General features: G+C 35.5%; 1 protein-coding gene across 1 annotated transcript in view; it reads right to left on the bottom strand.

Annotated features, from left to right (window-relative positions):
• The window catches only part of LOC132365505 (multidrug resistance-associated protein 1-like), an 80,854-nt gene extending 72,030 nt beyond the window's left edge, over positions 1-8,824 (bottom strand). The window contains exons 1-2 of the mRNA XM_059922225.1: positions 8,634-8,824; positions 3,492-3,553 (exon numbers count right to left, since the gene is read on the bottom strand). Of these exons, the coding sequence (XP_059778208.1) occupies positions 3,492-3,553; positions 8,634-8,705 (134 nt within the window). The 5' untranslated portion in view covers positions 8,706-8,824. The remainder of the gene's footprint in view (positions 1-3,491; positions 3,554-8,633) is intronic.
• Positions 8,825-18,028: the final 9,204 nt, after the last annotated feature.

The raw sequence follows: 18,028 nt of genomic DNA, 5'->3' as shown, positions 1-18,028 counted from the left end.
ATGTATGTCAAGGGGATTATTCTGTGACCATGATTATTATACACTGATGACAGATTATATTTGCTAATAAAGCCTTCATAATTACTTGATCATCAACATGATCTAGACAGCTACTGCCTTAGAGATTAAGGCTCATAAGCATATAATTGGCTAATTGTTTGTATCATCTGAGTACATTTTAATTGAATTATTCATATAATTATGGGAGCTTGAATTTGGCCTAGGAAATAATTTCTGACTTCATTCTGTAACTCAAAGAACAAATCTGAGAACACAATTAACCACTGTCTTCAAAGAGACATTCTCTTAAACAATAGCTATGTTTCAGCTGCAATTGTTTGATCACCAGATAAGAAACCACATTAGATTAACGCCAATGATAGTTTCAGATAATGGCATGCGATGAAAATATCTCCTATCTAGTGCTGAGATGTTAAATTTAAACAGAAAATAAATGCGATATTCAAAAATTATAGCTTATTGCCTATTTGATCTAAGATATGGACTTCAAGCTATTGGGTTGCCATATTTTAAAATTTGCTATGTTTTATCTTGCTTATTACATTTAATTTCAGCTTCTTCCTTTAGGCCTCCTAAAATGGTGTTTGTAATATTTAATATAAATGCATATAGTTTTTATAACTTGATAATAAAAGTTTTAAAGTACATTTACTTAAAATTATTTGCATCATTTACATTCTGTGATAGTCTGTGACTTAAAAATGACACTCTGATAACTATGTATAAAATAGGTAACTAATGAGAGCCAACTGTATAGCACAGGGAACTCTACTCAGTGCTCTGTGGTGACCTAAATGGGAAGGAAATCCAAAAAACAGGGGATCTATGTAAATGTATAGCTGATTCACTTTGCTATACATTAGAAATTAACACAACATTGCAAAGCAACTATACTCTAATAAAAATTAATTTAAAAAAGAAAGAAAAAACTTATTATAATGGTATATTTGAAAAGCAGGATACAAAATTGTGTATGGAATCTGACAAGGGCAATGTCAGTGATTTTTTTAAAAGGCAAAGCATGAAAATAAAATGGAAAGGAAAATCTGCGCTCCCCCCACCAAAACAATGAGAGTCTGAAATTTTTAAAGCCAGTGTAGACATCACTCTTTCTCTCAATTCATGGATGAGACAGAACTCAGGTTTGGAAAACATATCTACATATACACAAATTTGAAAAATCAAAATTGTTAACTGTAAATAGCCCACATTTACATTTACATTTCTATTTAAACTTTATTTTTTTCTAGTGCGTAACAATGTAGCATATTGGCGTAAAATTTTTGTCATCCTCTTTAAGTGATTCCTAGATTTGTATAACTTGGAATTCTTATCATAATTCAACCTCTTCTGCCCAATTATTTGCTCATCAAGTATATCAGTTTTCTACTTCAACAGCTTTCATAAAAATCACCAATCATCTTTACAATGGAGAATATACTCAGCTCTTATTTCAATTTACCCCTTTTCAGTATTTAGCCCTATTGGTCACTTTGTATTTCTCCTTTTTTGACAGTTTCCCTAGCTTACAATCACATGCTTTCTTTGGTTTGTCTCTCATATTCTGAGTACTTAGCTTCCTTTGTAGACTCCCCCTCCTCTCACTGTTTAAATACTAAATGTACTGTTTGTTCATCCTATTCAATAGGATCTCCTTCTGGATGATCTCAATCAGGCTCATGGCTTCAACTACTGATCTACGGTCAGTGACCCTCAAATCCACATTCATAGGTCTGAGAGCTACTTTTCCATAGATATTTTTTATGGGAATGAGTCAGGCACCGGAAATTGAAACTTCCCCAAACCGAAGTCACAAAATTTTTAACAACACCTAATCCTCTCAGTTATCTGAGCCAGAGATTGAGATTTATTCAACACTTTTCCCAGTTCCTCAATTTCCTCAACCAACCAACTCTCTCTCTTAAATAGCTCTTGAATCTGTTCCTTCCTCTTCATCATCTTTATCATTACCACAGTTCAGATGGTAACCATAAATCTACCAGGATACCCAAAGAGCCTTTTAACCTCTCTCTCTGTCTCCATTTTCATCTCCTACATATCATATCCACAGAATTGCAAAGGTGATTTTTCTGAAGTGCAAATAGTATGTCACTCTCTATTTAAAATCCTTCCCTGGCTTCTCACTATCTTCAGGATGTCCTAGAGAACTCTTTCTGATCTGTCCTTCCAGCTTGATCGCTTGCCACACCAACACTCTGCAATGTGGAAGGGTCAGTTCTCCTCTGCCTCTGTGGTTTGCATATGGTATTTGCTCAACTTGGAATGCCACGTGGCTCACCCCTACACCTTTTAAATGTTGGGTTAAACCATTAATCACTTGTGAAACATTCCCAAACTGTGCAAACTTGGTTAGATGACACTCCTGAAAATTGTTTCTCCATCATGTTTATACTGCCTTTTGCCTTTTTGGGTAATTGATAGTGTACTTCTTAATCTTTCTACTTCTACTATGAATTCCTGGAAGACAGGATCTAGGTCATTTACGTCTGCATTTTTAAAGGTTAGCATAATGTAGGGCATCTAGTATACAACCAAACTTTTCTTTTTTTTTACACCATTCGGCTACTCTTGAGAACATATTTGTAGATCAAATTGGGCAATTTTGTTTCTACCAACTAAAGATCAAGGAGCATTAAGATGATAAACTTAGTTTCATATTATCATAAAATTTCTGTGGGGAAAATAAATACATTTCTAAAGAAAGCTTCTGAATTTATAAAATTAGAAAAAAATCAACTCTTCTCATTTAATATGATGTAATTCTTGTGTTAAAGCCTTCATCACACATTATAGATGAATTACTCTATGAGAAGAATCACATTATGTGTCTTACAAAAATGATTGTGTGTGTGTTTTAATAGTAGTATACATAAGTATATATGAGAGCATTTCCAGGAAAGAGTAGAATAATGAAACGAACAAACAAACAAAAATGTGAAACATGAACTCAAAAAAACTGACTTCTAACATCAGGTCAGTGTGCTCCTACATGGGTATCAATGGACAAGTTACTTCCTCTTCCCGAGCCTCAGATTTTCTCATCTGTTAAAGCCTATCTCATAGGACATAGGGGAGAATTAAATGAAATAAAATGTATAAAGTGGGTAACATATTTGATGTTTATATATTATACATATATATATATATATATATATATATATTTTTTTTTTTTTTTTTTTTTTTTTTTTGCCCTTCCCTAGTGCTAACAGGGATACAAATCCTATAAAGGGGCAGCCTTATTACAGGAGTATTAGTAGTCTTATCTGTGGAACTATTTAGTATGTTACTATATGTGATTTTTTTGTAATAGATAATATGAGAAGAAAACCTATACACAGTTATTTTGTAAAAATATTCATGCTTAGATTAAAGGAATAACATGTAGGTGTCATTTCTCTTGGAATCTTCCTCAGTGTGGTATACTACAGATAAATTAGTAAAATTCCTACCTGCTAAACCAGGAATAGGTCATCTTACTGAAGAATGAAGCACTTTTCTCTGGACTGCATTTCTAAAAAAAAAAAAAGAATATATATAAAACAACTATTGTGTGAAGAAAATGTCTTTATTTTACATTTGAAATATCTTTGTCAGCAAGTGGAAGAGTAGACATGAAATCATTTATGTTTCAGCTACATTGATATCATAACCTTTAAGGAATACAATTAAGATATTCTTGGACAGTGGTTGCACTAGAAGAATTTTAAGATTTCTCCCAAAATTACAACTGCTTACATAGCAAGAAACCATGTAGAATAGGAAAATTATTTCTAAAATTCCCATTACTTCCTCTCTCTTTCTCTCTCTCTCTATATACACACACACATGTGTATACATAGCTCCTTGAATTTATATGACTGTGTATATACATATGCATATGCTTATGTATATGAATACATATATACACACATAATTTAGCTTACATATATGTATAAGCTAAATTTAAAACATTTTAATTGTTAAATTAAAAACAGTTTTGGCTTTCTTCTGAAAAATAGAAAAATAATAGACTATAACAGGCATTTGGTTTACTAACTTCTGTGTGTTTAATTACATAATTTGTATAAATGTATAAATATACACACAATTATATATTTATCACTATTGCATATTATTTGGGGAGGTTATAATATTTCCATAAAATTCTTCCCATTGACCTGGTGAGTTCAACCAAAAGAGGAGGGGTTTAAAAGGGAAGTTCTCAAAAGTCATAATTTTACATTTTTAAGGTCAGCATCAATCTGTGTCTTTTAAAAAGTTAAACTAATCACAATATTAAATTTCATTCTTAGAAATTGTCCCATATTTAACAATTTTTGCATTGATCCTCTCTAATCCAGTTCTGATTTCATATTCAAAAAGTGTTTACCACATTTTTAAAAATTCTGATTCTAGAAGTAATGAGTGAAACAATGTTTCATCCTATACCGCAAAATGTCCCGACTATAGAGGAGAAAACGTTAATACTCACTCCAAATCTGTTCTCTTAGTTATACCAAACGGTATACTCTAAATCTTTGAAGAAATGTATATGTGTGTGTGTATATACACACACACAAACACACACATAGAGTTGACCCTTGAACAACATGAGTTTGAACTGCATGGATTTGAACATTTAGATTGCTTTCAATAGTAAGTACCACACAATCAGGGGTTGTTTGAATCTGTGGATGAGGAACTTTGGATGTGGAGGAACAGCACACATGGAAAGCCGACTATAAGTTACATGTGAATTTTCGACTTCAATGAGGCTCGGCACCCTTAACCTCTGTGTTGTTCAAGGGTAAACTGTAATTTAGCAAATTGGTATTTATCCTTACATGATTATTTCAAGAAGTAAATGCTGTGACAAACGTAAAACATTTATCACATGGTGGCCCCAAATAACCACTCAAACATGTGAACTATAGAACTGTCATAACTCTTGTTACCAAACATATTATTTGGAAAATAAGTATCAATGCATATATCAGTGGGGAAAATGTTCTGAAAACTCTCTGATTAACCTGGAAGTCACATTTTATTTTACAGGGAGTTGCCAATTTGATAACTGGCCACCAGTGTGAAGATTGTATTCTCATCCAAAATACACATATTTCTGTGGCTGATTACAAACGGCTACAAATTCTTTGCAGCTCTTCCCATCAAGAGACAGACTCTATTTCCCACTCCTTGAATCTGGGCTGGCACTGCTTCTTGTTTTGATTATGAGAATGCAACAGGAGTGACATTAAGAGAACTCCAACTCTAAGCTTCAAGAGGCTTGCTATGCTTGGAACCCTGAGTGAACCACATGACTGAGACCCAGCTAACCTCCTGGAGGATGAGAGACCACATGGAGGAGAACCAAGGTTCTCATCTGGTCATCCTGGCCAACAGCTTGAAAACTGCCAGACATATGAGGAAATTGGTCCTACATAATCCAGCCACCAGCCAACTCTCCAGCTTATAGCACATGCCTGAGAGAGCTCAGCAGAGCTCAGCCAAGCTAACCCAAACCAGGACACCATCTAGCTGGTCCAGAGAATCATTAGCTAAATAAAAAAGGTTGTTGTTTTCAGGGCCAAAGTCTTGCAAAGCTACTAGACAAGGTTACTTTAGCAGGTCAAGAACTGGGTATTTGATTTAATATTTGCTCTAGGCCCATTTTGCATGTGAAAGCATCTTATACGAGGCTCTTTGAGTCCTCTGGTAAACAGCCTCCTTAAATGTGGGCCAGGCATCTTATACTGAATTTATTACAGTGAATTCCAAGCATATTTACCTCCCAGAAGAAATGGCAGGCAGGTAAAATATCTGGTAAATGTAATTAAGCCTTACTAAGCACCAAGAATGTATAAATGACTTCTCAATAAATAATTACTGAATTCATAACATGGGTCTCACTGAGTTTCTTATGGATATATTGCTGCAAAGCAACATCTATGTTAAAAACCAGGATATGACAATTCTGACAGTATCTTCCAATGTTCTAATTCACTCCCATCTTCTCCACTGGCCATTTTGCAATCCTTCTAACTCACCTATTCTCACTCTGACAGCACTTCCTCTGCAGAAGTAACTGACACCAAATGATTTCTCATTTTTTTCATCTCCCCAGGCCCACTACAGGCCTTTGTTTTCTAAGCTGTTTTATCATCTTTGTACTTATCTACCACTGGGCATATAGTAGGCATCCCATAAACACACCTTAATATTAATGACTTATGGGCAATTTTCACTTGAATGGTGGTCTTGTTATTTCTGAATTATGATGGAGAAGCAGAAAGTTTAGCCCACCTCATAGCTTGGGTCCAGGATTTAGTGAAATGTGTTGCTCTCAATCTTCTTTGGGTTCAACCTTGAGATGCGGCCTCCTGAGGATGTGGTGTGATTGCTACAGTTAACAATACCTCATAACCCCTAACTTCAGGTGCTTTCCTTGTGGGTATTAAAGGAGGGTCCTGGGAATCATGAAGGAAGTTATGGGAAAGTGTCTATACAGGCTCACGGAGAAGGGAAAACATCTAGAAAGCAAAAAGAACTTATGTTTCTTAATCACTTATTCTGTGCCAGATTCTGTACTAAGTACATTATTAAATATAACATGTCTTTGTGGTGGGACTATTTTTGTCATCCCCATTTTATAGAAGAGGAAACTAAGGCCTAGAGTTTAAAAAAAACTTGCCCAAAGTCCTCCAACTGAGAAGTATAAGACACTGGATTGGATCCAGTAAATTCATTGTATTTTCCAGCTCTACCTGCTACACACTGTTGCTGTTTGCTGCTGCTTAGAAACACCTTTCTTCTCGTCCACTTCCTTGTACTTCACGTCTCCTGGCTACATCTTACTTGTGCTTCAATCTTCTGTAGGATGTATTGCCTTTGGTGATTCCTCTCCTTCATCCCAACCTCCAATGCTCAGATTCTTGTTCTGTGTTACCATAGTTTAAAGGCTCTTCAGATCTGCCCTCTCTGAATTTACCCTCACTCTTACCTGACTATCCAATCATTTGCTTACAGGTGCTTCTCTCCTGCTAGACTTTTAGTTTCTCTGCAGGACAGAAACTATGTTTGATCTACCTTTATATTTCCAGGGCCCAGCTCATAACATGTTTTAGATGAATGAATATATGAATGAATGACTGTTAATCACTGCCAGTAAAAATTTTTAGAGGTTTTCTATTCATGGGTCACTATGCCAGCCCTAGAAATTCAATCAGAAGGTCAAGTTCTTGGCTTATAGGTCAGGTTGGGATTTTTATCTGAGATCTATTATGTCAAAAATATAAAGTCTCAGCAATGAAATGTAATCATACAAGGTTTTCAACATGCTTTGAAGCCATTAATTTTTTTTTTTAACTTGGCATCATAGAAGTAACAAATAGAAAATGGGTATTTTCAATCTCGCCTAAATGGATTCTTGGTCCATAAAGCTACTGAGGTTGAGTAATAGTCAAGGAAATAAACATTGTTGGAATCTTAGAGGAAGAATCCACTAGCATTTGGGGTGAGGGAATTGTTTGAGTTTTATAATTTCCCACCCCACCTATTTGTAATTCACTGCCTTTGGCCACCTCTGTGGTTAGACTAATGATGTTAAACCAGTTTGCCTGATTAAGCCTGCCATGTCTAAAATAAAAAAAGGTATATTGTCCTGGTGGAGCTCTTGCACATTTTTAAGGGACTTATTCAATACCTATATTTTATAGATTTAAATATAATTTGCTTTACTTTTAAAGAAATTTATAGTTTCATATGTAATCAGAAGAATAGCTGTCATATTCATTTGACACTTGGAGTTACTAACAAAAGCCAGGATTAAAACAAGGTCCTCTGAAATCTGAATCTGAAATCTTTTTTTTTTTTTTTCCTTTTTAGTACTACAGAACTACATGTGTTAAGGGCTAGTTCTAAGATCCAGTCTTGTGTAGTGATGAGAAGTAAAACAAAGAGAAGTTTTATTAGGGAAATTGCTCCTGATACACAACTGCAGGGTTCATTTCCCTGTACTACTGCCTTAGCACATGACTTCTATTGTGGAAGGAGCACGTGCTATGGGGGCCAGGGGGGAGGGTAGCAAGGCACAGTCAAATGTCTGCAGTTTTTGGATTTGCCCCAGGCCTCAGTGTCCTAATACCATGTCAGCTGACACACAGAGTTTACTTATCCCAGATCTCTCCTGTGGTTTTAATGGGCTCTATCACTGGTTTTAGAGTCCCATCCCAACCTCTACTCCTTCAGCCAAAGTCAGGTCCATTCATTCCTTTCTCAAATGTTTGTTTCTGTTTGCAAACAGGGGAGTCACTTAGACCTTCAAAGATGCTGCTTTCTCTCCTCCAGCAGCCACCTTGACTGAGATCGAGCTGGCTGAAGTTTCACACCACCCTGGGGTCTGATCTCAGCTCTCCCGACTGTGTGTGTGTCTGTGTGTGTGCGTGCGCGTCTGTCTGAGTCTGTGCTGTCCCTGTGTATTTACGACAAAAAGAGGGATCTAAGACACCAGTTCACGTTTCAGGGTCTGGACAATCAGCTCTCCCCGCTTCCCCTCGCCGCCAGATGGGCCAGAAAACCGTCCCGCCTCCCGCACCTCCACCGAGAAGCTTTACCTGCGCCTCGGGGCCCCGGGGGAGCCGCTGGTAGGAGCCGCTGGCCCTCCACCTCCCCAAGCTGGAAAACATGGTCCGCGCGGGCTCCCGGCGACGGGAAGAGGATGGAGGTCCGCGGCTGTCACCTCTCTTGGCTGGGGATGGTCAATTCGGCGCCTGGAAGGTGGGAGGACGCGAGCACTCGGCCCGGGAGTCAGCTGTCGCCCTGCCCTCCACCAGCCCTTCCTGCGAGCGCCCTGGGCGGCGGCGGGGAACGGAGGGAGGAAAGGGAGGGGCGGAGTGGGAAGAAGTGGGACCTTCTGCAGAGGCCAAAGATCTCCTCTGCCTTTGGGGGAATTTGCACTTGACTCGGTAATTCTCACTCCTCAATTTCCAGGGTTGCTCTGTTAGAAAATGTGTCCCTTTATAATAGAAGCAGAAAGCTCTTTCTTCCTTGGGATGACATTTAGGTGTTTGCAAACTGTTAACAGCTGTCCCCTACAGAAAACTGTTAAGGACAATAGGTGTCAGTAGAATTTTACAGAGTGAACTAAACTGCAAGGGCCTTAAAATTAGAAACTAATGAAATGCTTCCCTTAGTATTACAAAACAATAACAGTATAGGGAATCTAAATTTTACTTTTCAAATTAATCATAAAGCTATGTAATAAATGCGAAAACTTCGTAGTATAGGATTAGCAAAGAACTAACTGAAATACATGACTTATAAAGGGGGATATGAAAATTAAGAATAGCATTTTGACTTTTAATAAATATTGATGGGTCATGAACCTTGTATAAGTAAGTATTGGTGTATGCAACAAATCACTTTCCATGATATGTGTCTAATGGTCTAATGAAATACTTTGTTTCAGTTCAGTAAGAAGGTGAAATAACAGAAGAGGGAGTAATTTTAAGAATTCTGTGTAATGAGGATAAGGCCATGTGATAATTTTACAAGGATGGGTATTGTGTTTGTATTATGTTTCAGGACCAAGGAACATTCTGTCTGCTTCTTGAAATTAATGTTAGAGGTAAATGGAAAGAATTGAGTATATAGGAAAAGAAAAGGCCAGCACCCTCGAGAAAGGCGTTCAAAAGTTGTTACTTACAGGGAGTTTTAGCCTGCCCACAGAATGGGTCAAACTGAGGTACCAAAAATGTCTACATGAGGATTAGACCAAATGATACCTCATGGAATTAAAGTACTGGGGAATATTTAGAACATTTATTTGGCTTTCTTCCTCCCTTCAGAGGGTATTTGTCTGGCCCCATGCAAAGGGGAAGTTGTAGATTTCACTTTAAAATAAATGTGTCTGTGAAGAATTGAGGTCGAAGTTCAGGGCTTAGAAATTTTGTTTCATGTCTTCCAGAACTTTTCACAAATTCACATACCAATTTGGGGACATCTTTTACTCAGCAGCCTCAGCCTGAGGGGCCCTTTCTCCATCTGCACTTTTAAACTATTCACTCTGTGGATTCTTTGTGGAAAAGGAAAGGTGTTATAGAGATAGTTCCTGCTTTTTTCAGCTATCAGGAAAGAGGGAACTTGAACCTGAACCAGAGGGGGAAGCCAGGAAGAAGAAAAGGCCTAGAAATAGCTCAGGCTCCAAACTCAACATATGTCTACCTTCCTCCTGTTGGAATTAATCCCCTCAGGAAAGGGCAGTTCTAGCAACTGGAAACAGACAGATTTTCATGAATACTCAGCTCTTTAAAGAGACCCAGTTCCTTGATTGGTGGGGAAAGAGGAATCCCTAAGGTAATGGAATAGCTGAAGTTAGAAAGGCCTATAGGTGTGTTGGAGAACTGGAGTGCTGGAGCCCCTACCCAAAGGGACTGAAGGAAACATCTCTGGGAGCCCCACAAAATTACATTTTAATCTCAAGCTTCCGCAAAAGGAGATACAAGATAAGACTATGCTAATGAAAAGGAAGGCATGAGTTTTGGGGTGTTTGTTTTTAAGAAAGAAATTACAGTTTTTATTGCTTCAATGCTTAGTTAAGGAAAACTCAGTGAAGTATTCAGATTTGTCTAAGGAACAGAAAATATTAAATAAAATGACCCTGGCATAAACAAACCTTACCACAAAATTAGCATTCTGATTCACTGAATTCTCATGCTAGCTGAATTGTGAAATAAATATTTCCTTTTGCAGCAAAAAAAAAAAAAAAAAAAAAAAAAAAATCATAGACAGGTAAGGAGTGGAACGTATTTTATGTCACAATATTCAATATTTTAGGTCGCTGGAAAGAGTCCTTAGTAGGGTTCTTAACTTTCCAGGGATTCTGCTCTACTTTACACGTTCTGCAGGCACTGCACCTCACCCTTTCTTGTTGAGGAGAGCCTCCTAGATCAGGGTCAGAATCCCTGAGACTGATTAAAAGTAAAACTGAAAGAAAGAACTGCCTGTTTCCTATAGTTATCTGGGCATATGGTTGTCACCGTGGCAGAAAGGGGACAATTCTTTTCTTCAAGGTGATTGCAGGTTATATCTTCATGGGAGGTGAGGGATGGAATAGATGTTATTTTCTTTGTTCTTGTTAACCTTGGTATTAAAATTGAATTCACAGCTCTTCGGTTCTTGGCATACTATCATCATTTTGTTAAGGACCATTTTTATTTTGTTTTGTTTTATTTATATTTCCCCACCTTCCTATCCATTTTCCCCACCATAAGTCAATTTATCTGGAGTAACACATAAGTATCTTTTAAATTCAACTTCTACACATTTATTGAGACACTTCTTTATATTTAAAAACTCTATGGTGCTGTTTCACCTGTTTCAAATATATATACAAACGGTATTTTCCTATAAAGTTATTGCAATACACCTCCCTCCCTCCCCACACATTTTTTCACTTGACGTTATTTGTAGAACATCTACCCATGTGAGGCTACACACACATTGTTCCTGACTGCTGCGTGACGTTTTGTTCTATACAAATACTGCAATTTCCAGGAACTCAGAATGTGATTGAGCACACAGGCTCCAAGGTAAGACTGCAGATGCAAGTCTGACACCACCATTTACCAGCAAATCATTAACACCTCAGGGCTCACTTTCCCATTTATAAAATGGAATAGTACTGCCTTCCTCATAGGTTTGTTGTAAGCACTATGTGATTTATTCATGTAATAAGTAAAGCATTTAGAACAGCAAGGGCACATGGTAAATATTGCATAAATTATTATGATGATAATTACTTAGCTAGTCACCTAGTGAACAATATGTAGGCTAACTCCAACTGTTTGCCCTCATGGTTAGTGCTGTAAGGACTCTCTTCAAGACTGATATTACATTTTTCTTAGATCAAGGGTTCTCAATTTTTGGACTCAGGACTTCTTTACATTCTTGAAAATTATTGACTACCCAAGTAACTTTTTTGTGTGTGGAGCAGCTCTATTGATATCTGCTATGTTAGAAATTAAAATTTTAAGTGCAAAAATATTTATTAATTATTTAAAGATAACAATAATACACCCATTACATGTTTTCGTAAATGCTAAAAATTAAAAACAAAGATTACAGGGTTCTCAGGATATATTCCAAATCCACCACATCACAGAGGAGGTGACCAAGTCAGGAGAAAGTTTGATGACTTTCCCAACATTACAGTCATAAGGAAAACTGGGGAAAAACATCAGATTTCCTTGAATCCAGGATTCTTTGTGTTTCTTTTTTCCCCTTTACCGATCTGATACCCTTTCATTTTGCCTCAAGTAGCTACTGATATGCAAACATAAGAGAGAAGATGCAAAGTCTGCTCATTTTTACACTAACAAAGGGTAACACGGTTTATTTGTGATTATTTTTGTTGTGATCCTAAAGTTGTATCCACATGACTTGGCAAAAAAAGGAATTTCCAAATATTTCCCAAAAAATTTCTTCGGATCTCCACTGCATTTTGCTGAATGCTGTTCTTTACTTAATTAATATATTTAACAAGCATTAATTTAGCACCTCTGTATGCTAGGCATTCTGGAAGGTGCTAGAAATGTAATGAATCATTCCTGTCCTCGTTAAATTATGCACTAGTGGGAGAGACCAAGAAGAAATAAAAATAAATAACTAAATAACTAAATAATAATAAAATAAATAAATAATAAAATAACAATAAAATTAACAATAAAATAATAAATAAATAAATAATAAATAAATAACACCAAAAATAAATAAATAACTACAAAATGTACAGTGCAATGAAGAAAATGAACAGGATGCAATATTAGAGAATAATCAACCAAGACAGGCACCTCCCTCCAGACTAGTTTGGTGAAGGCTCACAGGTTATGACATGATGAATACACTGTAGGGAGCCATGAAAATAGCTGGAGGCAAAAACTATTTCAGGTAAAGGAATACTATGGACGGAAGCCTGAGTTCTTCTTTGTGTTTGTTTTTTCATACATTTTATGATGTAAGTTACTTGAAAAATATAATCTTCCCATGACTAGGTGTTGCTATACCTGCAGCAGGACTGTATTCTTTATTTCTCCACCTTCTTTCCCCATCATCATCTGAAGCATTATTTGATTTCTAAGGAGGTAAATATGGGATACAGTCCACATTTACTGTATTTAAATGAACACTTATTGAGCCTTATCCCACATATCTGTATGGGATTCTTTCCGGACATTCTGTACATAACGCATTTCAAATAGATTTGAATATTTTTGCTCAAACTCATGTAGGATGCTAGAACAGAGCCCGGGAGGACTTTAAAAACTTAATAATAGCTAATATTTATAGTGCATTTATTACGTGTCAAGTATATACTAAGATATTTACATTCAATATCTAATGAAGTCTACAAAACCAAACCCATGCATTTTTGAGAAAACAAATAACTTGTAAAGAGTCATATGGCTGATAAGCCAAGAGTTGACCGGAAGCAGTTTTACCATCAAGGTAGTCAAAAGGAAGGGAAACAGTGCACTCAAAACTCAAGAGCTGTGGTGGTTTGTATGCACATTCATATTAACACAGCTAGGGAGGATGGTGTCAAAAGGGGTGGGGTTGTTACCATAGAGGAGGGTTCGAGGAGAAATACATTTTCTCACTGTGTAAACCCTGTCTTTCAAAGGCAGGGCGATGCCTGTGAATTAGGAATACTTTTCTGAATTTCCCATAGTTCAGGTGAATAGTCATGGAGTCATTCATCAGTTATTCATTGAATATCTATTATGGGATAGGCACTGTGCTAGGTGCTCGGTAAAAAAAAGGGTGGGGAAGTAAAATCCTGTCTCATAACACTTACAGTCTAGTGTGTTTGGGGGAAGACAATAAATAGATAAATGAGGAAATGTTTTGATGTCAGATGGGAATAAATGCTACTGGGAAGAAAAATGAGGGGAAGAGGAAAAGGAATATGGATGGTGTTGTTGCATACAATGTTGTTGTATGGTAATCAGCAAAAGACTCCCTGAAAAAGGGTCTCTCAGCGAACACCTGAGGAGAAAGAGGAACAAGGAATGTGGTATTTGGTAATATTCAAGGAAACCTTGACATGAAAACTTGCAAAACAGATGTCAACAGTTTGGAGAAAAGCTGGGACGACTGTGGGGCACTTTTCAGAATATCCACCTCACTGTGGTTCTTGATGGCACAGTGGACGATATAGTGCGGAGAGAGAGGACCAAACAACCCTGATCCAAAGAAAGATTTATTAAAGTTGGATTTGAGTGTGAAGATGTTTTAGAAACATATCAATTGACTTGGTTTGCTTCTATTTATCTTTTTTATGTAGGCACAACAGTGATACAATAAAACCACTGTCTAAAGTCTAAAGAAGCTCTCTAAAGAAGTATAAAATAACACATCTAATAGTTAAGAGGACATTGTTTCATAGTTTCATTGGTAGTTTTTTTGTTTGTTGGTTTTGTTTGTTAAAAAAGTATCATTTCAAAATAAGGTTAATATCGTTTAAGTACCTAGAAGTAGAAACAATGGAAACGCAGATGCAGAAAACGGACTTGTGGACACGGGCGGTGGGGGGATGGTGAATTGGGAGATTAGGTTTGACATAAATACACTACCATGTATAAAATAGCTAGCTAGTGGGAACCTGCTGTATAGCACAGGGAGCTCAGCTCGGTGTTCTGTGATGACCTAGATGGGTGAGATGGGGGGCGTGGGAGGGAGGTCCAAGAGGGAGGGGATATATGTATACATATAGCCGATTCACTTCATTGTACAGCAGAAACTAACACAACATTGTAAAACAATTATACTCCAATAAAAAAAAAATTGTGTGTATTTGAAAGCTTGAAAAAGAAGTCACAACAGGTTGTGTACAATTTCTGCCTCTTTCCCTATCCCCTCCTGGGCCAACATTCTCCTACTTAGAATCACTATCAATCTTTATCTGTTAAAGAAAAGGTGGTGGTTATGACACAAGAATGTAATCATTATCTTCCCATTAACATTAACAAGATGAATTTATGGGACAAGGATGAGCTATAGAAGAAAGTTTTATTAATTAGGCTGTAAAAATGGCATATTAAAGAACAGAGAGAAATCAGAAAAGCTTTAGATTCTTCAGACTATGGAAGTGATTATCCTTAAACATAGTAAATTCTTACTAAAATTTAGACATGGTTTCTCCCCCCCCTCCAGTGATTACTTGGGAATTAATTTAAGGATTAATGAGAAAATTTTATTTTTATTCAAATTTGTAAAAAATGGAGGAGAAAGTGAAAATATATTATTTAATATGCTAAATTTATCCCTTTTTAATGAGCTGAAACAATCTAATTAAATCTCACATTAATTTGAATTTAAATGTCAATATACTTATGTATATTTGGAAATAATAATTATATTTATGAATATATTAAGCAAATTACCTAAATGTATTATCTCCCAATTTTATGAATTGAACAAACATAAAAAATATTTTTTGAAAAAGCGAAGAAAAAAAATCACCAAAACTCCATATCCCCATGATGGTCACTCTATGTGTGATTTTCTGTGTAAGCACCATTATTGTAGTTAAGTGCATTTTACCAGGATTACATTTATGTTCTTCCTTTTGCTACAATGATTTACATTTGCTACATTATCTACATAATTATCACTTAAAAAAAAAAATCAACCTACTATTCTATTGTGCTAATGCAGCAAATTTAATTAATGAAGTAATGTTGATTCTTCAAATTTTAGATTATTTTCAAATTTTTACTGTCACAGAGGACCTAGTCATAAACCTCTTTGTGCAGAAAGTGTTTTTATCCACTTCTTTTTATTACTTCCTTGAAACAAATTACCAAGAATCATTAGTTCAGAAGGTTTAAAATTTTTATTGGCTCTTGGTAACTTTTGGCAACATTATGTAAAAGTATACTACTAACATTGTTTCCAGGTCATACTTATTTCTAAATTGATTTATTTATTTCATCAGTTCTGCAACTCTCCTCTAGTTCTGTGGATACTAATGATTGTAATGGTGTAAACACCACTAACAATGATAAATTTATCTAGTTCAAAACATGCCAGGCACTATTCTAAGCACTTAATATAGAATTGTAATGGAAAATTATAGATTTTGTATTTAAATATACTTGCATTTGATTACTTACTCTTTCACTAATTAGCACAGTGATCTTGGGTAAATTACTTAACCTCTTTAAGATAAGCTTTCCCAGTCATACTATGCAAATAGTATTAAAAATCTTGCAGGATTTTTGAGAGGATTGGTTTTCTTAAGACTTGAATTTTTTTTTAATTTATTTAACCCTTTAACCTGACTGGAATTTATTTCTGAACATGTTAAAATTTGTGTAACTTTTTTTTCTAAATTGTTAATTTTTCATAACATTGCTTATTAAATATTATCCCTTTGCCAATATTTAGTGATATGTACTTCCTTATATTTAAATTGTCATATACAGTTGTGTGTTTATGAACTTTCTATTCTTTTTCACTGATATATTTTCATGCCAACACAATAATACTTCAGTGATTATTGCATCCAAATATGTTTCATTCTTTAGCAGGCTATACTTTGCTTGCTAAACTCATGGTTTTTATTGTTCTGTTTGTTTCAAAGCACTATTTCATAGTTTTGAAAATTTATTTTTACCAGAAAATTTTAGAATTATTTTCTTGAGTTGCAAAATAAGTGTATGGGGTGGGGTTTTGTTAAATGCATTCATTAACTTCAGGAGTACCAGTATCTTTTCAATATAATCAAAGTCAAATTGTTAAGGCTTTGTGGATAGTTGCTCAATGTAAACAGGTGCAGCAGTCTCTGTAAATGAGACCGTTGGGGAGAGAGGGGCCCTCCAGTGCTCCTATTAAAATCAGTCGGCTTTAATAAATGTTTTCACTAGAACAAAACCCATGTGTGATTGTATCTACAGAATTAACTGAAATATATTAAATCAGGTACCTTTTTTGAAATATACAGGATACGCATTCTAAACTATTCCAGTTAAGTATAAAATTTGCAATCATATTTTAATTATCAAGAGTATAAATATTGGTATATTGAACCAGAATGTGGCATTCGTAAAAAAGCATGAGGAAATTAATTCTGACTAATGAATTAAATCCTGATTTAATTGAAATCCATTTCAATTTAATTACATATGCCCTCAGTGTCATGCTATTTATATGGAAGATAATAACATGGCATTTTATAAAGTTGATTTGCATGAAATATTTAAATAAGAAAAAGGACAAACTTACCTTAAATGAACGGCCCAAATTATACAGTACAATTTTAATATTTTAGACATCTGTTCACAAAATTTAAATTTGTTAAATAATAGTAATGATAATTAATATTATTAGCATTCATTTAGTGCTTCCTACATGGCAGGCATGTTCTAAGTGCTTTCTTTGTATTCATGTTATCTCAGAGTAAACTTACGAGGAAGAAATTATATGATCCTCATTTTATAATTGAGGAAACTGAGGCACAGAAAAATCTAAGAACCTTGTTCCAAATTATACAGAGTGAGTGTTTGAACCTGGGTTGTTCTCCAGAGACTGTGCTTTCAACCATTTTGCCCAGAACAATCAAATCCTTTATATAGTCTATCTTTCTTCAACTTTGCTTAGCAATTGCTTTTGATTATCTATAGATTTGTAAATTTTAGCTGAAATCCTTTACAATATTTTGACTATTTATTTCAGCTGATCAGGGATTCCTAGAAAAGATCAAACAAGGCTTAATAAGTGTTCTGGTTCAGGATTAAAGGCTAATCATAGAACAAAACAGTGAGCATATAGTATGGATTAAAAATAGAGAACAACTTTCAAATATGACTTTTCAATTAAAAGTATGACATATGATTATAGAGTATTGCCCTTTTGCCCATATAACACTTTCTGATTTAATTTCAAGACTATTTTATGATTCCATAAAAAATTGTATCAGTAGAGGTCTATAAAAGATGTAAGATATTGG

This window comes from Balaenoptera ricei, chromosome 4, assembly GCF_028023285.1.
Source record: "Balaenoptera ricei isolate mBalRic1 chromosome 4, mBalRic1.hap2, whole genome shotgun sequence".
In the NCBI taxonomy this organism is placed as follows: domain Eukaryota; kingdom Metazoa; phylum Chordata; class Mammalia; order Artiodactyla; family Balaenopteridae; genus Balaenoptera; species Balaenoptera ricei.
Note: the sequence above shows the minus strand (reverse complement) of the source record. Positions and strands in the feature narration are given on the sequence as shown.